At 49.6% G+C, this 23,844-nt stretch overlaps 1 protein-coding gene across 2 annotated transcripts in view; it reads left to right on the top strand.

Annotated features, from left to right (window-relative positions):
• Positions 1–19,815, top strand: part of TSPAN17 (tetraspanin 17) — a 38,653-nt gene extending 18,838 nt beyond the window's left edge. For both annotated transcript variants that reach the window (XM_030212621.1, XM_030212622.1), the window contains 4 exons: positions 9,954–10,079; positions 10,682–10,729; positions 17,426–17,542; positions 17,941–19,815. In XM_030212621.1, the coding sequence (XP_030068481.1) occupies positions 9,954–10,079; positions 10,682–10,729; positions 17,426–17,542; positions 17,941–18,006 (357 nt within the window). In that variant the 3' untranslated portion in view covers positions 18,007–19,815. The remainder of the gene's footprint in view (positions 1–9,953; positions 10,080–10,681; positions 10,730–17,425; positions 17,543–17,940) is intronic.
• Positions 19,816–23,844: the final 4,029 nt, after the last annotated feature.

Below are 23,844 nucleotides of genomic sequence, written 5' to 3' on the forward strand. Positions count from 1 at the left end.
TCCTTTCTAGCACAGGAGATAAGGCACGTCGGCTCAGAGATGCAGGGCGGGGGTGTTAGCACCCTCCAAGGCCACCTATTCATGGGGCATCTACGTGCAAGCTGATCTCGTATACGCCTTGCTACTACAGTTACAGTTACAAGCTATATGTCTAATAGCCCTGCATTCTGTCTTACATTAATAAACAATAAACTGAGTAAGGCACAATGGTCCAGTGCAGTGATAAAGTATGGCTAAAAGCCAAAAGCAGAGGTAGAATACATAAGTATAAGTCCATCAAATAGGCACAAAACATGAGGTTGTTCTGGTAGGCAGTAGTATTCGGGTAGTATCCGGTGTTCCACTCCTACAATTCCCCCCTTTTGATACTAGACAGTCATTCTGATGGAGAGTATCATTTCCAGAACCCTAAAACAGAAAGGAGAGACAAGAAGTATTAGCAAGGAGGTCACAAGGAGCCCTAAGCCTTTGTGCAGCCGCTGGTTACTTCGCCGGGGTTGAGACGGAGGGCCCCTAGTGGAATCCCCCCCCCTTTGTAGCCGGTCTTATGCTGGCACAAGGGTATTGGCTCATAAACTGATTCGGGAGGACAGAAGTCCGCGTCAGCCACAAGGTTCTTCTTCGTCAGCTTCGTCAGCCTGGGGAATGGGGGAATACACCTGGAGAGCCATAAGTTGGGCAGCAGCCCGGCGGTCAGCGATACTTTCCATGGTGGAGCGGAGACACCTGAAAACTAAGGGAAGAGACAAAGGAATTAGTAGGCAGGACAGCAGAAATAGGCCACCCATGACCAGGAGGCCTTGCAGGCTCCCGGAAGTTGGCAACCAGCTGGTAAGGGAGGAAGTCCAATCCCAAGCGCTGTTCCAGGTTTGGACGGGGACGTGGGCTAATTTGACCATGCGGTCAGTTATCTCGCTGATGACTTGGCTTTGGTCATCAATCTGTAAGCAGCAATTACTGAGGTTAAACTTGCCACACACCCCGCCTTCCTGGGCTAAGAGGTAGTCGAGAGCCAAGCGATTTTGGTAAACTGCGGTAATGAGCTTAGTGTTCTGTCGGGCTAAAATGTTGAGGGCAAGTGCCGAATCGTTGGTAAGGATCTCGAGCACTGCCTGCAAGCGGATAATGCGATTCAGCATGTAGATAGGAGTACGGTACCCGTATGTGCCATCTTCAGCCCACGTGGCCGGTCCATAGTAATGAATGATACGTTCTGGCGGCCACTCGTTGTCTTTCCAGTCTCCAATTTGGACTTTAGGTTTGGTGCTTAGAAGAGACCGTTTACGTCTGGCACTGTTATCAGGCCCCTTTTCCACGTACAGGGGGATGCCCAACGTCTCGCCGACTCGCAGGGGCAGAAGGAAGAAACTAGGTCAGACGGTGCCTAAGAGACAGGTACCGTACCAGCGGGCCGGGAGCTGTTCATAGGCCCTGCGCCCGCAAATATAGTAGTAGCCCTCCGGGGCTACCCATTTAAGGGAGGCATTCCCTCCGTGTGTCCACGTTGCGTTCAAGGTGGGTTCAGTCCAGATGGGCTCCGGGGCAGGCAGGCGGTCCGTCTGCCACCAGGTATGTCGACTGCCGTTAAACTGAAGGACCCCCGTGCAAGCGGAATCTCCCACGGGTACAGAATAACGCTTCGATGGCGCTCGACTAGCGCAGAGGGTACCGATGATATTGGTTCTCAGGGCCCATTCGTACGGCTTCGGGCGCTGGGGAAAGGTAATGTTAGTAGTGTTGAGCGCATCCCATGTTTGCTGTCGGACCTCCTTCGCTTCCCAAGGCCATTGCTCACCCATATCCGTGCCTCCACAGACGAAACAGTTGGTAATTCCCAGGGAGAAGGCGATGTTTTCGGCCAGGTTGAGGAACATATTCCGCGCTTCTGTGGAGATGGGGAACTTAGTCGCTGCCTCTTCAGCGCGAGCGATTTCATCGAATACCTCTTGGTACCCAACGACAGTAGTCTGGTAGTGCGTGGGAGGCTTTGTTTCAAGGCTTTGATATATGGTAATATACGTCAGCGGATCCATCCCTCCGCCGTCAATGCCAAGGCCCCACGTTCCTCTCCAGGGCATGTCGTGGCCTCGGATGGGCCAGTCCAGGGACACATAGTTACCAGAACCTCGACGAAATTCGCCCAGGCCGGTGCATCCGGCATATCCTCCTCCCGTATAAGCGCATACTCGTTCCCAGCCCGAGGCTCGAGTGTCGCCGGCACAGGGGAGCCAAACCCAAGGGGAGCAGCATCTCATATCTGGACTGAAGGGGCAGACATACTTGTGGTCGTTCACATATGCCTGACGCCAACTTTGGCTTCCACACTTACGGGACCAAGGGTGTTTGTCCATGGCGGCGCAAACGTCGAAGGTGAGTGTAGCCACAGTTGGGATACCGCCAGCAAGGATGCGAGTGGAATTGACGTAATACAGAATGCCATCACCTTCAACTCCCGGGGGCCCGGCCACATACGCAGGGAGTCCTACACTGAGGGTGACATTGTAGTATCTCGGCTTGGTGGGACTATGGCAGACAGTGAGGTTGCCTTGGAGACATCTGTGGAACTGTTGGAGGCCATCCGGGGTGATGATGGCGCACGCCGGAAGGAGCTTGCAATTACCTTCCGGGGGCTGCGTCTGGTGGATGAGGGTGGTAACTAGGTGATATCCTCCCTCTATACGATGGCGCACCAGGCGCAAGCATTCAGTGCAATTCTGGCTCAGGGTTGTAGGATAGCTCGGGACTGAGCAAAGGAGGAGGAGTAGGCTCAGCATTATATATATGGTGGGAGGTATCCGAGCCTTTGCAGCAAGAAGACAATGAGGCCCACGATGAAGGCTGCAATGAACACAGAGCCAAAGACGCAGTGGGTCCAAAAGCTGAGCTCCTGTTGCGAGGCAGGCATGAATCTGTCGGTTCACGTCTTTCTTAGGGTCAGCCGTAGTGGAGCGTCAGGATGTTGATGCGCAGTCCAACGCTTCGGGGCGCTGCTAGTAGGAGCAGCAGGCTTCAATCGGGTCCAATGTATCCACACTGGGTTTCCTGCAATTTTAACAGCGGTTGGGGTCGTTAGGAGAACAAGGGAGGGCCCTTTCCATTTGGGTTTCAGACAGTCAGAGTCATCCCACTCTTTCACCCACACCTCCTCTCCTACCCTGAACCGGTGTATAGGACTGGTAAAAACCAGGGGAGCTACTCTCTCAGTGTATTGCTGGATGTTCTGCACTACCTCGTGTAAGGCTTTCATCTGTCTCACTAAGGAATTCTCGCCCTGTATCTGCAGGGAGTCGGGGAAAGAGGGTAGTGGCGGTGGCCTAGCGTACATCATCTCGTAAGGGGTAAGGCCGGTAGCCTTGGGGGTACACCTGAGATGTAGCAAGGCCAGTGGAAGCAGGTCGGGCCATTTGGCTTTGGCTTCTTGGCATAGCTTGGCTAGCTGGTTCTTCAGGGATCGGTTAGCTCTCTCCACTATTCCACTGCTCTGGGGTCTCCAGGCACAATGCAACTTCCAATCGAGGCCCAGTCTTGTACTGAGCTGTTGAGTTACTTCACTGGCAAAGGCTGGCCCGTTGTCGGAATTTATCTGCTTGGGGAGACCGTATCTGGGTAGGATATGATGAATCAGTAGGGAGGTGACTTCTTTAGCCATTTCCGTTCTAGTGGGCTGGGCTTCAATCCATCCGGTGTACGTACACACTGCGACTAGGATGGCTTTGTAGCCCCGGGCCGGGGGCATATGCGTGAAGTCAATCTGGCAAACGTGAAAAGGGCTAGTGCCCCGGAGCACGTGTCCTGGCGCAGGACTGGGTCCTGTTCGGGGGTTATTCCGGGCACAAGTTACACATTGACTGGAAGCGTTTTTGGTCCACAAAGACAGTTTGTTGATGTAGTAGGTCTTCTCAAGTAGGCGCCCCAGAGCGTCCCTGCCCAGGTGGGTGCGATCATGAGCCTCTTTGGTCACTGCCCAGGCCAGGGCTTCGGGTATCCATATGCGCCCGTCCTGTAGTATCCACCATCCATTGCGTGACTCCAGGCCCTCTTGTCGGGCCCACTCCGTTTCTTGGGAGGTGTAGATAGGGGTCTCTGCGGGGAGCTGGACGACGAGTACGGGGTCAGAAGGATGAGATGAGTAAGGGAGCTGACTTGCCCTTTTTGCGGCATCATCCGCCCGTTGGTTACCACGGGCGATAGGGTCCGTCTGGCCGGTGTGGGCCCTGCAATGCATCACAGCTACTTTCTTTGGCTTCCAGACTGACTCGAGTAGTTGGCAAATCTCGGTGGCATTTGCGAGTCCTTTTCCCTCAGCTGTCAGAAATCCCCTCTCCTTGTACAGGGCTCCATGCACCTGGAGGGTGAGGAAGGCGTATTTGGAGTCGGTGTAGATGTTAACAACTTTTCCTTCAGCCCACAGGAGGGCTTTGGTGAGGGCGATCAGCTCCGCCTTCTGGGCTGACGTTCCGGGCGGCAGGGCCATAGCCTCGATCACGTGATCCTCAGATACAACAGCATAGCCAGCTCTTCGACTTCCCTCTATTACTTGGCTGCTTCCATCGGTGAACAGGGTAATGCCCCCTTGCCAGGGTTGGTCCTTGAGGTCAGGTCTGCTAGAATGCACAGTGGCCATTACCTCCTCACAGTCGTGGAATGGTGGTTCAGGGGCTGGAAGGAGAGTGGCGGGATTGAGGTTAGTTGTGTCCAGGATCCGCACCTCCGGATTTTCGCACAGGAGGGCTTGGTATTTAACCAATCGGGAGTTGGTCATCCATCTGGGTCTGTGACTCTCGAGTAGGCCGCGGATGGCTTGGGGTGTGGTCACAAAAAGTGTTTGGCCAAACGTGAGTTTATTGGCCTCGTGTATCAGCAGACAGGCTGCCGCAATGCTCCGGAGACAGCCCGGCCATCCTCGTGCTACATTGTCCATTCCCTTGGAGAGATATGCTACAGGGCGTTGCCAGGTGCCGACCAGTTGGGTGAGGACTCCAAGTGCCAATCCCTTCTTTTCGTCGATGAACAAGTGGAACGGCTTAGTCACATCTGGCAGTCCGAGCGCTGGTGGGGCCACAAGGGCCTCCTTGAGGTCCTGAAGGGCTTTCAGTTCGTGTTTTTCCCACTGGAGATTTTGGCCCTCGAGTTCAGGTCCTTTCAGTTTGGCGTACAAGTCTTGGGTCAGGACAGCGAAGTTGATGACCCAGATCCGGCAGTATCCAGCGGCTCCGAGGAGTGCCCGCAATTCCTTCTTATTCGCAGGAGTGGGTTGGTTGCGAATGGCTTGGGTTCGGGGGGTACCGAGCCTTCGGGTTCCTTCTCGGAGGCGAAACCCCAGATACTCGACTTCGATCTCGCATATCTGGGCCTTTTTGCGACTGGCCCGGTACCCCTGGGCTTCCAGGGTTTTCAAGAGGTAAAGGGTAGCTTCTGCACAGTCCGTGTACGTTTCACGGGCCACTAATAAGTCATCCACGTATTGGACGACCGGCCCGTATTCGTCCTGGTACGTTTTCAGGTCCTGGGCAAGTTGGTCACCAAAGAGGGTGGGTGAATTCTTGAACCCCTGGGTCCATGTAAATTGCTGCTTATTTCCCGTTTGTAAGTCTTCCCACGTGAAGGCAAACAACTTCTGGCTGTCGGTAGCAAGGGGAATGGAGAAGAAGGCGTCCTTCAGATCAATGACACTATACCACTTGCTGTGGGCTGGCACTTGGGCTAGAATGGAGTAAGGGTTCGGTACGAGGGCAACTATGTCGGCTACCTGGTTGTTGACTTTCCTCAGGTCCTGGACGGGTCTGTATTCTGATGTGCCTGGCTTCTTAACGGGCAGTAATGGGGTGTTCCACGCGGATCTGATCGGTTTAAGGACCCCCTGTTGAAGAAGTTTGTGTAAGTGAATTTGCATACTATGCCGGGCCGCATAAGGGATATGGTATTGTCCTTGGTTGACGACTTGGGCATTTGGTTTGAGTTCAATCCATATGGGGATAGCATTTACGGCCAGTCCGCCTGAGTTCACTTCTGCCCATACATTAGGCACTTCATCCATTAGGGCCCGCCTCTGCTGGGCAAAAGGGGTGTTCTGGTCATACCGACAGTCGCCGGGCCCTACAGTTGGGAGGGCGTGTAGTCTCCATTCTTCTCTCACTGGGCAGACAAGTGTTACTGGCCGATCTTCAAAGCTAGCTTCCACCTCCCCCGTGGTCTTGAACTTCAAGGTGGCCTGGAGCTTACAGAGTAGGTCTCGACCAATCAAGGGGACTGGGCATCCGGGGATGTGTATGAACTGATGAGACACCATCGTCCCTCCGATCTGAACTTGGCGTTCCTTGAGGAGGGGCGCCGCAAGGGACTTCCCGGAGGCCCCCACAATTGGTATGGTTTCTTTTGTGGCCGGGGCTATGGCAGTGGTGATTACAGATCGTTGGGCCCCCGTGTCTAGTAAAGCTCTCATTGACTGCGTCCCCACCCGAATTTCCACCAGAGGGTCAGTGGGGACTCTGCCCTCCCGGTCTCTTCATGCGGTACTGTCCCAGGTAGCGTCAACAGCCATCTGCCATTCCCTTTGGTCATCCCATCCTCGACCTCCTCGGCCTCGGCCCCGACCTCGTCTGGGGCCCCCTGTGCGGTCGTTAGTCCCCTCCTCTCTCGAGCGGTCCCATGGTTCCTCCTCTCTCGGGCGGTCCCGTATCTCCTCTGGGCAGTCAGCCCACCAGTGCCCTTCTTGCCGACAATTTGCACACTGGTTACGTCCTATGGGGGACCGTGTTCCTCTTGTCCTTTTGCCCCTCCCCTTTGGTCTAGACCTCAGGCGCTCTTCCAGTACCGTGGCCAACACATCCGCCTTCTCCCGCATCCATCTGGTCGATTCCTTCCGGGCCTCCGTCTTCTCTTCTTGGTCGCGATATCCGAATACGCGATCAGCTATAGCTTTCAGTTGGCTGATGCTCATCCCTTCAAACCCCTCCGTTCTCTGCAGCTTTCTTTTTTCTATATCCGGTGCTGACTGACTAACAAAACTCATAACCACGGTTGGGAGGTTCTTGGGATCTTCAGGGTTTATTGGACTGTGCCTTCTGAATGCCTCCATAAGTCGTTCAAGGAAGTCCCCCGGGCTCTCGTCCTTCAGTTGGACTACACTATGGATTTTCCCCATATTTGTAACCTTCTGCTTCCCCTTCTTCAAGGCTGCCAGGTACGCCTGCTGATACCGGCGGATAAAGGCCTGGCCTTCAACGGTCCGGTAATCCCACGCAGGGGCAGCGAGGGGCGCCTCCATTTCTATTAGATTCTGTAAGTTAGCATGAGTCGGGTTCGCATCCCGGACAGCTTGCTCCATATTCTGTTGTAAGAGACGGCGTTCTTCCGTGGTCAGAATATGGGCGCTTAGTTGTCTAAGGTCTCCCCACGTAGGATTATAGCTGTATATAATGCCTTCCACTAATTCTACCAACTGCTCGGGCTTCTGGTCGTAAGATGGCCCATGCAATTTCCAATTGTACAAGTCGGCACTGGAGAAGGGAACGTGGCTATAAACTGTTGATTCAATGGGCTGACCCCCTTCTTCTGTCGGGTTTGGGGTAAAAGTGGTAGATAGTCGGACTGGGTATATATTGATGGGCCCCCCTTTACGGCCGGGAGGGATGGCCTTTTGTGGACTTAATTGGGGAAACCGGGTAATGTTCTTCACCCCCCGTGTACTCTTCCGGGTAGTCGCGTGGCCCGTTGGTTCAGGTGAGGCTGGTCGGGAAATCTCTTCGGCCTCCGACTCTGACCCGGAGGCTCCGGCGTTATCCGGGCCCTCTGCTAGGCCCGCGAAGCCGGGGTACATAGGGGCATATGGCGGTGGCGCAATATCGTCTTCGTATGCTTCCGTCGTAGCAAGTATCGGGGCCTTTGGGGGCTTCTTTTCGGGCAAACCCTGAACTTTCCCTCGGGTTTCCTTCGGGGTTTTCATTCTAGAAAGTGTGTTGGTAGTACTGGGCGTGGTTTCTGCCTTAACAATGGTAGCAGGGGGCGTGGTCTCAGTGGCCTTTACGCTAGGGGCGGTCGGCCGTATAGGGGCGGTCCCTGCGGCCTTCTGAACGGCAGCGGTTGCCGGGCTTTGGAGAGCGAAGGCATAGGTCGGCAGGGCTTTAAGTTTAGTTTTCCGGCCCTTCCTCTGCTTCACCACCATGAGGGCGGCTTTCTCTACCTTCCGTTGGGCCCAAGCCGGCGGATCCCGGACTACATCCAACCACGCTTGGATGTATGGAATGTCCTCGGGGCAGCCTGGGTTCCCTTCAACTATGACAATATTCATGACCGCCGCCACCTTTTCATACTCAAATGACCCTCCCGGGGGCCATTCAGCAATCCCTAGCCCTGGCCACATAAATTGACATCGCTGTATCATCCCGGCCCTGCTACACTTATCTTGATCGAACACTTCGCTAAAGTGTTTCGTCATTAAATCTAACAGTGTGGACCCACCCCCGCCCATCCTAACCTGAGTGCCAAAGGACAGGTGACGGACAAAGGGGGAAAGGGGTGGTGGAGGAGTAAGGGGTCTCGTTCCACCAGACACAAAAGGTTCAACACTCGGCCTGACCAGATCGCGGTCGCCCGGCCTGGAACTGCAAGCCCATTCACACACTTTCATACGCCACAAGAAACCCTCCCGTTCGCCGCTCGGTTTCGTCGTCGGAGCCTAGTGAGTTTCGGGACCTAGTCTTATACCAATAGTCCGTATTAGTCACTGGCTAAAAGAGGGTGATCACGCCTCTTCTTCGGTCCTTACTGGGCCGGTCACTACGTAGAGTATACTCGCCTGTCCGCCGGGGTCGCAGGCCGCGCCGTCGTACGCTTCTCTCTGAAATAGAAAAAGGTGCCTTGCCGGAACCACACAGCCCCCTCTACAGTCAGGCGGAGTTGATCGGCCCTCCTCCGGGAGATGGACGCTGAAATCAGCGGTGGCCACTCACCACCTTCTCGGAAGGGGATCGATGACCCGATCCGACCGCAGTGGGGGAGGGGAAGAATATAATCCGATTTCCCTTTTGATAACACTCCTGGCTGGCTCGCCAATGAAACAGGCTAGTAAATCAGAAGACAAAAGGCCAAATTTGGTTCCAAACAAGGCAACTTTATTGCTAGCAAGTGAACAGTACCGAGTAGTCTCAGGACACTGTGTGTCGCAAATCACCTGACACTTACATTTATACTTCCCTACTGGGCCTGCGCACTAGGCCCCTTACACGTCACATTTGGCATGCGCAGTAAACAGTTGTAGTTCTTACAGTGCATAATTGTAGTTCTCAGTACGTACACACGTCATAATACTGAAAAGATACTGGCAAGAGAAACGAAACTTAGCAGCTTATTCTACATACACACAATGCTCCTTTCTAGCACAGGAGATAAGGCACGTCGGCTCAGAGATGCAGGGCGGGGGTGTTAGCACCCTCCAAGGCCACCTATTCATGGGGCATCTACGTGCAAGCTGATCTCGTATACGCCTTGCTACTACAGTTACAGTTACAAGCTATATGTCTAATAGCCCTGCATTCTGTCTTACATTAATAAACAATAAACTGAGTAAGGCACAATGGTCCAGTGCAGTGATAAAGTATGGCTAAAAGCCAAAAGCAGAGGTAGAATACATAAGTATAAGTCCATCAAATAGGCACAAAACATGAGGTTGTTCTGGTAGGCAGTAGTATTCGGGTAGTATCCGGTGTTCCACTCCTACAATAATCCCCAGCAGAGTTCTGAGGCAGTGGAAGAGTGTGTGTGAATGATAATCCCTGGCAGATGTCTGAGGCAGTGGGATGGGGGTGTGAGTGATAATCTCCAGCAGAGCTCTGAGGCAATGAGAGGGGGTGTGGGTGATATTCCCCAGCAGAGCTCAGAGGCAGAGGGAAGGGGGTGTGAGTGATAGAGTTGTATTTTCCTGTTTCTCATGTTGTCTCTTTTCCTTGTCCTAGTGGTCTTGCTGTGGTGCTCATGGACCCAACGACTGGAATCTCAACATCTACTTTAACTGCACTGATTCAAATCCAAGTCGTGAGCGCTGTGGTGTGCCCTTCTCCTGTTGTGTTAAGGACCCAGCGGTAAGGAGAGGGGAAAGGGGTGTCTAGTAAACTGGATTAATCACTTCCCCTCTCACTGGTATTCCCCTGCTATTACCAGGGTAGGATTTAGGAAGGAGTAGAAAGATGAATTCGAGTGGGGAGTACAAGGAAGAATGCAAGGATAGGACTGTGGGTGGGATAGAGATGGATGAGGGTGTGGGTAGGTAGAGGTCAGGAGGGCAGATGGATGGGATTGTGGGTGGGTAGAGGTCAGGAGGGCAGACGGATGGGATTGTGGGTGGGTAGAGGTCAGGAGGGTAGAAGGATGGGATTGTGGGTGGGTAGAGGTCAGGAGGGCAGACGGATGGGATTGTGGGTGGGGTAGAGGTCAGGAGGGCTAAAGAATGAGATTATGGGTGGGGAAGAGGTTAGGAGGACAGAAGCATGGGATTGTAGGTGGCTTAGAGGTGGGGAGAGTGAAGGTATAGAAGGTGGGGTATGGGTGGAGTGCATAGGGAAGTGGTAGATGTGAGAAGAATGCAGATGGAGAAGATAGAGGAAAGAGTGGAAATCTAATGGTGTGAGTAGGATCAGCTCATCCAGGTCCTGCAGATTTTTGAATGTTACTTTTTCATCTTCAGGAAGATGTTCCCAACACTCAGTGTGGCTATGATGTACGACTGAAGCAGGTGAGCTAGTGCCTCTTGTTTATGGATTTGGGGATAGTGGTTATTGTGCTCTGCTTTTTATTCTATTACGCTTCCTGCCCCAAAATTGGAAGCAACTTTGAGAAAGGAAAAACCCCAGGTTTGCCTTTGCCTTTCTCAAGTGTGTATGATCCTGAAGTTCTCCCCTTTAGCTGGAATTGTATTTAGACTGTAACATTGATTTCCATGCTCAGGTCCTCACTGGAACTAATGAAGTATTTTTTTTCCAGCTGTATCAATTACCTCATCTTCGCATCTCTCTTTAGGGAGGTGCCTAACACAGTTTATCAGATTTCTTACTTTTTTGCCTAGAATGTTGTAAATTCCCTTTACATTGGAGTTCCTGAAAGTCATATTAGGCATCTTCATGAAAGTGGAAGTAATGTGAAGGCCCGTTAGTCTGACCTCAGCAGTGAGTAAAATAAAGGATACTGCAGTTTCTGAAATCCAGTGGATTACAGCCCTGGTTTCCAAATATGTCCCGGGGAACCCCAACCTAGTTGGGTTTTTAGAATACCCCCATTAAATGTTCATTCAATATACTACCAGAACTATGGTCAGTTACAAAAACTTTATTCCAATTATGCAAAAATATTAAAAAAAAAATTAAAATACACAATTTCACTAAAATAGTGCTGTTACAGGGCTTTTTTTGAGGGGGTACTTGGGGGTACTGAGTACCAGCACCTTTTCCATTGTCTGCTAAAATTGACCCATGGTCCCCAATTTTTAATGAAAGAGCTCAGGCCTTACACACCAATTCTGCCCTTTCATAGATTCTATGACTGGTTGCAGGGGGCCTGGCTATTGTGGGGTGGGTCCCTCAATGATCACCCCACACCTGAAGTGTGGCCTAGTATTTGAGTACCAGCACCTTTTTTGCTAGAAAAAACACACTGGCTGTTACCCTACTCATATACACACTTATCTCTGAGCTATCTCTATTTCTGTGGATAACACTCATCCTACCTGTCTCATCAGCTCATAACCTTGGGGTCATCTTCGACTCCTCCCTCTCCTTCTCTGCACATATTCAGCAGACTGCTAAAACCTGTCGTTTCTTTCTCTATAATATCACCAAAATTCGCCCTTTCCTTTCTGAGCACACTACCAGAACCCTCATCTACACTCTTATCACCTCTCACTTAGACTATTGCAACTTGCTTCTCACAGGTCTCCCACTTAGCCATCTCTCTCCTCTTCAATCTGTTCAAAATTCTGCTGCACGACTAATATTCCGCCAGTGTCGTTATGCTCATATTAGCCCTCTCCTCAAGTCACTTCACTGGCTTCCTATCCGTTTCCGCATACAGTTCAAACTCCTCTTATTGACTTACAAGTGCATTCACTCTGCAGCTCCTCAGTACCTCTCCACTCTAATCTCTCCCTACATTCCTCCCCAGGAACTACTACTACTACTTAGCATTTCTATAGCGCTGCCAGGGTTACGCAGCGCTGTACAAGTTTAACATGGGGAAGGACCGTCCCTGCTCAAAAGAGCTTACAATCTAAAGGTTACAAACTATGTAGTCAGTGTAGGTATCATGAGTGGGGAAGGTGGTTATGCGTCAAAAGCAAGGGAGAAGAGATGGGCTTTGAGTAAGGACTTGAAGATGGGCAGGGAGGGCGCATGGCGTATGGGCTTGGGAAAGCTGTTCCAGGCATATGGTGATGCGAGGCAGAAGGGGCAGAGTCTGGAGTTAGCGGTGGTGGAGAAGGGTACAGATAGGAGTGATTTGTCCTGAGAGCGGAGGTTACGGGGAGAGGAGTGTAGAGAGGTACTGGGGGGCTGCAGATTGAGTGCATTTGAAGGTTAAAAGGAGAAGCTTGAACTGTATACGGTAGCGGATCGGGAGCCAGTGAAGTGACTTGAGGAGAGGGGTGATATGAGAGTATCGGTTCACGAGGTAGATAAGACGTGCGGCAGAATTTTGGACAGATTGAAGGGGGGATAGATGGTTAAGCGGGAGGCCAGTGAGAAGAAGGTTGCAATAGTCAAGACGAGAGGTGACGAGCGAGTGGACGAGGGTTCGGGTGGTCTGTTCAGAGAGGAATGGGCGAATTTTGCTAATATTATAGAGGAAGAAGCGACAGGTCTTAGCTGTCTGCTGGATATGGGCAGAGAAGGAGAGGTAGGAGTCGAAGATGACTCCGAGATTGCGGGCTGAAGCGATGGGGAGGATGAGGGCGTTGTCAACAGAGATGGAAAGTGGGGGAAGAGGAGAAGAGGGTTTGGGTGGAAAGACAAGGAGCTCAGTCTTTGCCATGTTCAGTTTCAGATGCCGGTTGGACATCCAGGCAGCGATGTCTGAAAGGCAGGCCGAAACTTTGGCCTGGGTTTCGACCGTGATGTCAGGAGTGGAGAGATAAAGCTGGGTGTCATCAGCATACAGATGGTACTGGAAACCATGTGATGAGATCAGCGAGCCCAGGGAAGAGGTGTAGATCGAGAAAAGAAGCGGTCCAAGGACAGAACCTTGAGGAACCCCAACAGAGAGCGGGATGGGGGTGGAAGAAGAGCCATTAGAATATACTCTGAAGGTGCGTTGGGAAAGATACAAAGAGAACCAGGAGAGGACGGAGCCCTGGAACCCAAATGAGGACAGTGTGTCAAGAAGTAAATTATGATTGACGGTGTCAAAGGCGGCAGATAGGTCGAGGAGGATGAGGATGGAATAGTGACCTTTGGATTTGGCAAGGAACAAGTCATTACAGACTTTAGAGAGTGCTGTTTCTGTTGAGTGTAGTGGGCGAAAGCCGGATTGGAGCGGATCAAGGACGGCCTGAGAGGAGAGGAAATCAAGGCAGCGGCTGTGGAAAGCGCGTTCAAGTAATTTGAAGAGAGATGGGACGGTAGTTGGAGGGACAGGTGGGGTCTAGTGATGGTTTTTTGAGAAGTGGTGTGACTACAGCGTGCTTGAAGGTGTCAGGGACAGTAGCAGTGGAGAGAGAGAGGTTGAGGATGTGACAGATTGAGGGGTTGACTGTAGGAGAGATATTGTTAAGCAGATTGGTGGGAATGAGATCAGAGGAACAGGTGGTGCACTTAGAGGAAGAGAGAAGGTGAGCAGTTTCCTCTTCGGTGATCTCAGAGAAGGAGGAGGAGGCCAGGCTAGGTTGGTTGGGGGAGTGGGTTAAGAAGTCACAGGGAGGAGAAGGCTTGGAAGTGAATTCAAGGTTTATCTTCTGCACCTTATCGCGGAAGTAGTCAGCTAGTGTTTGAGGAGAGAGTGGGTGGGGGGGGGGGGGGAGCGGAGGGCACTTTAAGTAGGGAGTTGAGGGTGGCGAAGAGGCGACGAGGGTTGGAGCCAAGAGAATTAGTTAATTGAGAATAATATTCCTGTTTGGCAAGGAATAGGGAGGACTGGAAGGAGGATAGCATGAATTTGTAATGGGTGAAGTCTGACAGGGTGCGAGATTTCCTCCAGAGTCGTTTAGCAGATCGGGTGCAGGAGCGAAGGTAACGGATGCAAGGGGTTAACCAGGGCTGAGGATTAGTGCGCTTAGTGGGTCGAGAGACAGATGGTGCTAGGGTATCCAGAGCAGTGGAGAGAATTTCATTGTAGGCAGAGACAGCCGTGTCGACAGATTCGGAAGACGAGATGGAAGGGAAGAGATTGGAGATGTGAGAGGATAGGGTAGGAGGGTCGACGGCCTGGAGATTCCTGAAGGCAGTGGCTATAGTTGGGCGAGGTTGAGGGGGAGGGTGATGAAGTGTGAGGGTGATTAGGTGATGATCTGAGATAGGAAGGACTGAGGTGCAGAAATTGGAAGGTGAGCAGGAAGAGAAGAGAACGAGGTTGAGACAATGGCCATTATGGTGAGTAGGGGTGGTAGAGCATAGTTGGAGGTTAAAGGAGGATGTCAGAGTGAGGAATTTAGAAGCGTAGGAGTTGGATGGGTCGTCAACGTGAATATTAAAATCACCAAGAATGAGGGATGGAGATGAGGGATCAAGAAAGACGGTGAGCCAAGCGTCGAAGTCAGTAAGGAAGGAAAAGAGGGGCTTATCAGGGGGGCGGTAGATGACTGCAACTCTGAGTGGTGTCGGGTAGAATAGCCGGATGGCATGAGTTTCGAAGGATGAGAAGCAGTGAGACTGTGGCAGGGGGAGGGGTTGGAAACTACAAGAGGGTGAGAGAAGAAACCCAACGCCTCCACCGCATGCGTCTGGGCGGGGAGTGTGGGAGAAAAGATATCCTCCATGGCATAGGGCTGCGATTGAGGCAGTGTCGTTAAGGGTTATCCAAGTTTCAGTTAAAGCGAGCAGTTGAAGGGAACGGGAGATGAACAAATCGTGGGTGAAGGAGAGTTTGTTGCATACTGAGTGGGCATTCCATAGGGCACACGAGAAGGGGAGGGAAGCGGGGGGGGGGGGGGAGAAGGGGAATAGAGATGAGATTGGAGGCATTCTGGGATCGGAGAGGAGAGGTGGGGGGGACCTGGATTGGGATTGATGTCACCTGCGGAAAGTAGGAGAAAGAGTAAGAGAGTGCGGAGGAGAGTGGGGGAGGAGGGTCGACGAAGATGACGAAGACGGGATGTGTTAAGGAGGAATGGGGATGGGTTAATGGTGGGGAGGAAGTGTAGAAGGTTGAGAGCTAGGAATGACGAGGGGGGCAGGAGAGCTGGGGAGGTGGTGGGGGGTGGGGGGAGGTAGGGTAGGGGACTAATGAGCAGGACGGGATGGGACAAGGGTGGGCAGTGAGTTCCTGAGGTAGACAGTGGAAGGGGAGGGGGGAAGAGGTTAGGAAGGGACAGGGCGATGAAGAGAATGTGTACAGGGGCCATATATAGGGGCTAAGGTGGATGCGGGTAGATGTGAAGTGGCTAAGGTGATAGGAGTAGAGGAGGAAGGCAGGAAGGCTAGGACAGGAACAGCAGGCAGCAGCTAAGGCATAGGGAGTGATAGTGTTTAAAGGAATCCTAGCCAAAAAGCATCTGGAGACTCTGTGCACTTGGAGCGAGGGCCCTGGGAAGCTCGGGGTGGACCTGGAGTCACCCCGGATACAGCTGTGAGGAAATGCAGAAGGGCTGCAAGTCCTCCACAGCACCTGGTGGGAGTGCTGGGCACCTAGAGCGGAGGCCCTGGGTGGATCGGAGTGGACCTGGGTGTCACCCCGGAGAAGGCTGTAAGGATATGCAGATGAGCTGCAAGTCCTTCACAGCACCTGAAAGGCAGCCGGTGGTAGAGCTGGGCACCTCTTAGCTTAGGAAAGGCTTACCAGGGGTTAGGCCGAAGCCAGCATTCCTCCCCGTGAGGGTCGCCTGATCCGTTACTCCGTTCACTGGGTAAATCTCTCTTATCTGCACCCTTCTCCTCCACTGCTAACTCCAGACGCCGTTCCTTTTTTCTTGCTGCACCATATGCCTAGAATAGACTTCCTGAGCCGGTACGTCAAGCTCCATCTCTGGCCGTATTCAAATCTAAGCTAAAAGCCCACCTTTTTGATGCTGCTTTTAACTCCTAACCCTTATTCACTTGTTCAGAACCCTTATTTTATCAACCTCACTTTAATATTCCCTTATTTCTTGTTTGTCCTGTTTGTCTGTCCTAATTAGATTGTAAGCTCTGTCGAGCAGGGACTGTCTCTTCATGTTCAAGTGTACAGCGCTGCGTACGTCTAGTAGTGCTTTAGAAATGATAAGTAGTAGTAGTAGTAGTAGTATTAAGGATTAAAATATCCTCTACAATGAAGCAATAATGGTCCACAACCCTTTCATACAGCAAACAATTGAGAGTCCCAATAAAGGATGATGTACTTATCTCAAAAGTCCATCCAATAGTCTCTCCTGCAGGGTCCACGCTCTTCACCACCACGCCAAGCACAGTGTCAATATGTGTCGAAAAGATGATACACAGTCAATAAAGCTTCATAATTGCATCCGACTGGTGAGACACTTTCAAAACATGAAGAAATCATGAAAATCCCCCACATGCTGAGTACAAAGGGGTGCTACGGTGTCCCCATAAGCTTTAACCAGGGCAATATCCAATACTAGAGCCGATGTTTCTGCTTTACCGCTCCCTTCTTTTAAATTTCACCGAACCCTACACCGTTCGTGTTTTGCTCTTCATGGCGGGGGGTCATCAGGGGTCGGATATCTTATAATATCTCATAGACTCATCCTCAGGCTCACATTGCACACAATGGGCACCACTGCTCTGAAGGAGAAGAAGGGATTGTAGAGATTAGTAGTTGGTATAAATGGGCAGGTTGGATGAGCCACATGGTCTTTATCTGATGTCATTTTCTCTGTGGGCCACATTCTGTCACTGTGGAGGGTGAGGCTTGGCTTCCTGAGGTTACCAGTCTTCTGGTTCAGTGTTTCAGGTTAAAAAACTGGAGCCCCAGCCTTCACCAGGTTCTGTCCCGTTTTGTGAGGTTTCAGATTAACAATGGACTCCAGACTTCAGTTCTAGAGGAGGATTTGTAGAGTTAGTGCTATTGAAAATTTTTGGTTGGAGTGTCTTAACTGGTCCGGGGTTTCTTGCAGGGTGCAGCTTTTTCATGTAGTTTCTTCATAGAAAATTTCACGTCTCCGGGTTCTCTGATTGTCAAAGAAGCTGTGTGTGTATTGGGTGTGCACTGTGTCTTGTATCATTGTGCACTGTGTCTTGCATCTTGCTTTTCCCTGTTGCTCACACAAATATTTTGTCTTCTTTTCTTTCCTCAGGAGCTGGAGCAGCAGAGTTACATCTACACTAAAGGCTGTGTGGGGCAGTTTGAGAAATGGCTGCAGGATAATTTAATAGTGGTAGCTGGGATTTTCGTGGCAATTGCACTATTACAGGTATAAAGCTCACCTTTGATTTCCCCACCTTGCACTTACCTCCCAGCCACAAACACAGCTTCATCTATACTCCTCAAACCAGAGCCCCCGCATGCACACCATGACATAGAGAACCCCCTCCCCCGTCACTCCTTCACCCAGAGCCCCTTTTCTCCTCCACACCCCCATCCAGAGCATCCCCCTCCTACCTCCTAGCTACGCCCCCCCCCCCTTCATTTGGAAACAGAGCACACCTCTCCCATGCCTGCTCCTACATTGTGTTGTGGGTTATGGAGTGAGAGTGTTTGGATTACATCAGGCATTTTTTTATTTTATTCATTTATTTATTTATTTATAACATTTCATATCACTTTAGTTCTGGGTTAATGTACTAACAGCATTCTTATATCTTCTTGCAGATTTTTGGTATCTGTTTAGCTCAGAATCTAGTGAGTGATATTAAAGCGGTGAAAGCCAACTGGTGATGTTGAAAGAGAGCAACCCAAGACACTAATACCTGGAGACCATCTGCTACAAACGCTGCGTCAGAGAAAGACTGTAGCCTTTTGTGGCAGTAAGCTGGGCCCTAACAGTGAGTCCTGAGGCCTGGTATCTTCAGGCCCCAACACTGCAGCCCACAGTAACCATAAGTCCGTCCATGGGCCTCAACACTGCAGCCCTGTGTAGCTGTAAGCATGGACCATCACACTTAAACCCTGAGAAACTGCACCTTTGGGCCCTGAACAGCTCTACCTCCAGGCCTAGCATTGCAATTATTTGCTTGCTTGTAAAGTATTTTTTCGGGGATTGGGAAGGGAGCGAGATGTCTGGATTCTATCCATCTGCTGTATTAGACTTACGTGAAGAGGAGTGATGAGCTGGGGCAGATCTACCTGCACTGGGCCATGTGTTACTATATTAATCACCCTCTGTGACCTGTGGACAGACAGGAATGTGTAAATATGACTAACACAGACAAGTGTCTGATCGTATTTATAATGTAAAGAGTTGATGTTGGCATTTCCAGATTTTTTCTACATATGTCTGCTTACAAAGCATGTGGTCGGCTATCGTGTAGCACTCCTATGGACTGGTCAGCTTTTGGGAGAGTGGTCACACAAGGTGCTATGGATGCTGCTGAGTGCAGAGCTTGACTCCTAGTGCAGAACACGGGACATGTGTGCATGTGGAAAGCAGAGCTGTGATTGTACAGATCCAGTGCTGAAGCTGCCGCTAACTGAAGACCGAAGATGCTGCACTATGGCCATGCCTATGTGGAAGGAAGGAGAGTGAACCTCAGCCAGAAGATGGAGGGAAGGGGGAGAAACAGAGGGGGCAATACTGCTGAGCTGCAGAGAGAGAGGAGGGTGCTGGACACTGTGGTCAGGGGGAAAGAAAGACAGGGTTGGATGGAGAGATGATTATACTCGGCAGCTGTTATTGAGGAGAAATGTGTGGTGCAGGGGGAAGAGGGAAGAGGGAGAGAAAGGTGGGGTCCAGACAGAGAGAGCGAGTGCTGGTGTAGCAAACCATTTACAACTTTGCTGGATGGGGCAGAGAAAGATGGTTCTGGAACACCAGCACTCACTTCCTGTGCTCCAGACCCCATCTTTCTCTCCCACACCTAGCAGGGTGGTAAATGGTTCTGGTTCACCAGCACTCACTCCCTCTGCTCCGGACCTCATTTACCACCCTGCTGGGTGGGGAGAGAAAGTTGGGGTCTAGAGCACAGGGAGTGAGGGCTGTTGTTCCGAGAAACTTTATCAGGGTTGAACAAGTGGGGTAACAACCTTGGCCACCAAGCCAGGGGAAGGGGGCTTGCCACACCTCCTTTTTTAGTCAACCTGTACATATGCATTCCCAAGAGAAAAAGGGACACTAGAAGTGGTCCTTGCCCTGGTGCCTTTTTGTCCAGCAACCACCCTAAATATCACCACCTACAAAGTAGGGACCACTAGGTTGTACCTGCTGCCACTGAAGGAGGAGGGGGACACCAGTTTCTGTTGCTGCCCAATTTGCCAGTTAGCCTCAAGCTAGCCCTGGCTACAGAGTCAAACACAGAGGACAGTTTATCCTCTGCACTGCAGGGTTCTTTGCTGGAGTAGCAGCCACCCAATAACAGGCAAATACAAGCATGCTTGTTCCCAGCAGCAGGCAAGCTTGTGAGGCAGTTGCACAGCAATGTATGTACAGGGTGTGTGTTTACTCATTTGGGGAAGATGATGCATGTTTCCTGTTGAAAATACTGGGAGACGGTTATTGATAAATCTGGAGCAACTTGAGAAGTGCCCTGTGAAATTTTGTTCAACAAATCAGCTCCTAAGAGAGACAAAATCCTAGTCTGTGATGTGCCTGAGAGAGAGAGAGAGAGAGAGAGAGAGAGAGAGAGAGAGAGAGAGAGAGTGTGTGTGTGTGTGTGTGTGTGTGTGTGTGTGTGTGTGTGTGTTTTGCAGAAGAGAACTGATGAGTTCATGGATCAGAGATGCACTTCCATATCTGGGAGCACAACAGCATTTTCAGGCTGTGTAGGAGACGCAGACTTAGAGAGTTCATTTCATTCAGCTGATCATTACACATTAAAAGTACTGAGCCAGTTCAAGAGCAGTAGAAACATAGAAACATGTCAGCAGATAAGGGCCAAGTGGCCCATCCAGTCTGCCCATCCTCAGTAACCACTAACTCTTCCTTTCCTAAGGGATCCCACACCCCCTGTCCCACGCTTTCTTAATTCTGGCACAGTCCTCATCTCCACAGCCTCCACTGGGATGCCATTCCACGCATCTACCATCCTTTCGGTGAAAGAGTATTTTCTTGGATTCCTAGTAATTGGCTTCAGGGAAGAGAAGGTGCAGGATATGCTGGCATTTACTGAATTCAGGTCCCTTGACCACCTGTGCAGCCTCACCAGCTCCTGTACTGGAGCATCGTGGGATAATTCTGATGCTATAGAAGCTGTCATAGCTTGTAGTGACCAGAGCTTTCTCCAGGCCTGGTAAAATGTCTTCAACTTTGCAGCTTAAAGAAAAACATGCATGTGGGTATTCTTACACACCAACATCCCATAGATATTACTTGCACATCATTCATGTGGTACATGACATACAGTGAGCAGATGAGTGAGGGGAAGACTGAAGTGAAGAATTCAGAGCAGCTTTCTGGTAGCTGCTCTGGGTGATCTGAATAGCTCTTCCCCACTCCATCTCTAAACAAGGTGAAGGAGGAAACTTTTAAAATTGGATTTATTGATTTGATATATTGCAATATACTTTTATGTCAAGGTAGCTTACAGTAAAAATATAAACATATAACATACAAAATACAGTAATATGAAAAATAGTCCATGAGTCAACCATAATATTGTTGAAACAATAGAGTCTTCACAGCTTTATAGAAAGCATAATATGAAGAGATATCAGAAAAGCAGTTCCACCAAGAATTCCATAGGAAAAGGTCCAACATATGAGAAGGCTCGCTTATGATTCGGAGATAACCTAACAGTGTCCAAACCAGTTAGTTGAAGGAGTCCTTTCTGTGAAGAACTCAACTCTCTTAAGGGAGAATACTTACATAATTTATTAGATAAATATTCAGGACATACTAAATTCAAAGCTTTAAAAACAAAACACAGCACTTTGAATTCCATCCTCTTTGAAACTGGTAACCAATGTAATTCATGCAAAATTGAAGTGATGTGATCCGATCTTTTGGCTCCAGTAATCCATTTAGGGTCTTTTATTCCTGTACCATGGTAGGTAGGCCTCTTATGGAAAACTCAAACCAGGCATCACAGACACTTCAATTACTGACACCTGTGATAGGAAGAGCTGTTCAGATCTGCCAGTATCTGCAAGAGCAAGCTAAGTGGTCACTATTTTGTACAAAACTTACTTATGACTGTGGTAATGTAAACTCTTTTGTTTTGAAGTTACATACATAAAGTTGCTTTTTGAGTTATTAAGAGATATAGTGGAGGAGTGGCCTAGTGGTTACGGTGGTGGACTTTGGTCCTGAGGAACTGAGTTCAATTCCCACTTCAGGCACAGGCAGTTCCTTGTGACTCTGGGCAAGTCACTTAACCCTCCATTGCCCCATGTAAGCCACATTGAGCCTGCCATGAGTGGGAAAGTGTGGGGTACAGATGTAACAAAAAAAAATATATAGGAGGGGGTGGGACAGTTTGGGCAAGTGATTGATTGGTTTAGGCTGCAGCCCTGAAATAACTGGGAATATAAGAAGTCTCATAGCCATTCCTAAGTGAATATTTGATGCCCTTCCACCTTTATTAGACTTTTTTGATATTATTATTGAGTTTTTGGCCAAGTTAGTTTTGCCACATTTACATTGCTCCTTACACTTTGGGATAAGTTTAAATCTAGGCCTGAATACTGGAGACACAAATCAAAAGTAGGGAAGCAATAGTTAATCTAAGGGGCACCTTATCTTGAAGGTGACAGCCACCTAATGGACTGCCTCAAAGCCCACAAACCACTTAATTTTCTTCTGATTCTCTCTCTTCCCACTTCCTTTTCTGAGGACGCGCTGGTAAGCCTCTATGGATAAGTGAACGTTACTATACTGGGAAGTTTAATGGGTTTATTGATAGAGAATTTGTGGGTTTATTGATAAAATCTGTTTTAATTTCATTCAAAGGCAAAACTTTGGTTAGTAGTTTGTTCTTCTAATATTCTTAGGCTTACTTTAGCCATAGTTATTATAGTCTTAAAACATTAAGAGAAAGGTATTAGATTGATTAGAGGGTCTTAAATTCTTATGCCTAAGTTGAAATGTAGTTGTTTTAGCCCTAGACTATTATAGGTATGACATCAATTAAAAGATCTTAAATTCTAGTCTTCGCTATAGTTTGTGATTGATTGAGAACTGAATCAAAGTGCATTTGCAAAATTTAATTAAACATAAAAAGTGGCAAGAAAACACCCTTTAGAAAGGGCCCCTTTGTACCAAAAAGAAATGGGGGGGGGGGGGGGGACACTAACTACCAGTAGTAAGCAACTTGCAGCCAGAGGATGATAGCAGTAGTGTATCTGAGTTTAAAAAAGGTTTGGATAAGTTCCTGGAGGGAAAGTCCATAGTCTATTATTGAGCTGTGGACATAGGGAAAGCCACTGCTTGTCCTGGAATTGGGAGCATGAAATTTTGCTATTAATTGGGTTTCTGCCAGGTACATGTGACCTGGATTGGCCACAGAAACAGGATACTGGGCTAGATGGACCATTGGTCTGACTCAGTATGGCTATTCTTATGTTCTTAAGCTTTGTGTTTTGTGGAAAGAAGCCTGGCTTGGATGGTAGGCTGGGCGGACTAGTCTGTGCACTGATACAGTTGCTTAAAGCCAGAACTTTTCTTGCCCTTGTGTGGGAGGAAAATCCAACATGGACTGTAGACTGGGTTTAAACTTTTTGAGTGTTTAAAATGGTTCTTGAGCATTAAAAGCCCCTGTTTTTATGACGAACTATTGCAAAGGTTAGCCCAAAAGACTCATGTAGTGCTCCGGTTAAACTCAAGATGTCATGTGTGATATTGGAGCTGTCCAGCAGGAGATGCTGCATGAAAGAAAGAAATAACCACTGAATTACAGCAACATACAATACACAAGGAAACAAAGATAAGGAAGATAATGGAAAGACAATCCAATCTGAAACTCTACCTCAGTCAAAAGAGGCTAAAACATGAGGGAAGGCCTGGCCTAGAAAGTAGTGTGGCTCAGTTTGAAGATGTAGGAGGAGAGACTTCCATAGAAGTAGAAGTAAATATCAAATAGACGTACCCGGAGTGTTCCCTAAATGAATAGCTGTAGAAGAATGAATTGTAAAATCACTTACTGCTTCTTTGTTTTATGTAATCACATGTCTACATTCATCAGTAATTTAAATATGACTAAAGCACTTATAAGGCAGGGCTGAGGTGCTTTGGAAGAGCTGTGAGGGTGAGGGACTCTCAGTCCTGGTATCACAGAGAGTGCTGCAAGGCAGGACTGAGGTGCATGGGGGGGGGGGGGAGGTCTCTGTACTGGGACAGCAGGTGATGCTTGAGATTTTGCTAAAAGTGTTTCATTTGTAGATTTGAAGGGTGAAAGATTGAAATTAATTCCTTCTGGCCAGAAGAGGGAGCACTTTAATAATCTATTTGTGCAAAGCTGTGAACGAGAAGCTACTGGTCCAGAGCTACATATCTTTTTGCTTACTATACTAAACCTTCCCTATATTGTTCTGGGGATCAGGGCCAGTCCTACCATTGAGTGACTGTGTCTGTCATACATGGCCCCACTTTTCAGCCCCTATTGACTAATACAAATGAAGCTCGTA

Source organism: Microcaecilia unicolor, chromosome 8, assembly GCF_901765095.1.
Source record: "Microcaecilia unicolor chromosome 8, aMicUni1.1, whole genome shotgun sequence".
Classification (NCBI taxonomy): Eukaryota; Metazoa; Chordata; class Amphibia; order Gymnophiona; family Siphonopidae; genus Microcaecilia; species Microcaecilia unicolor.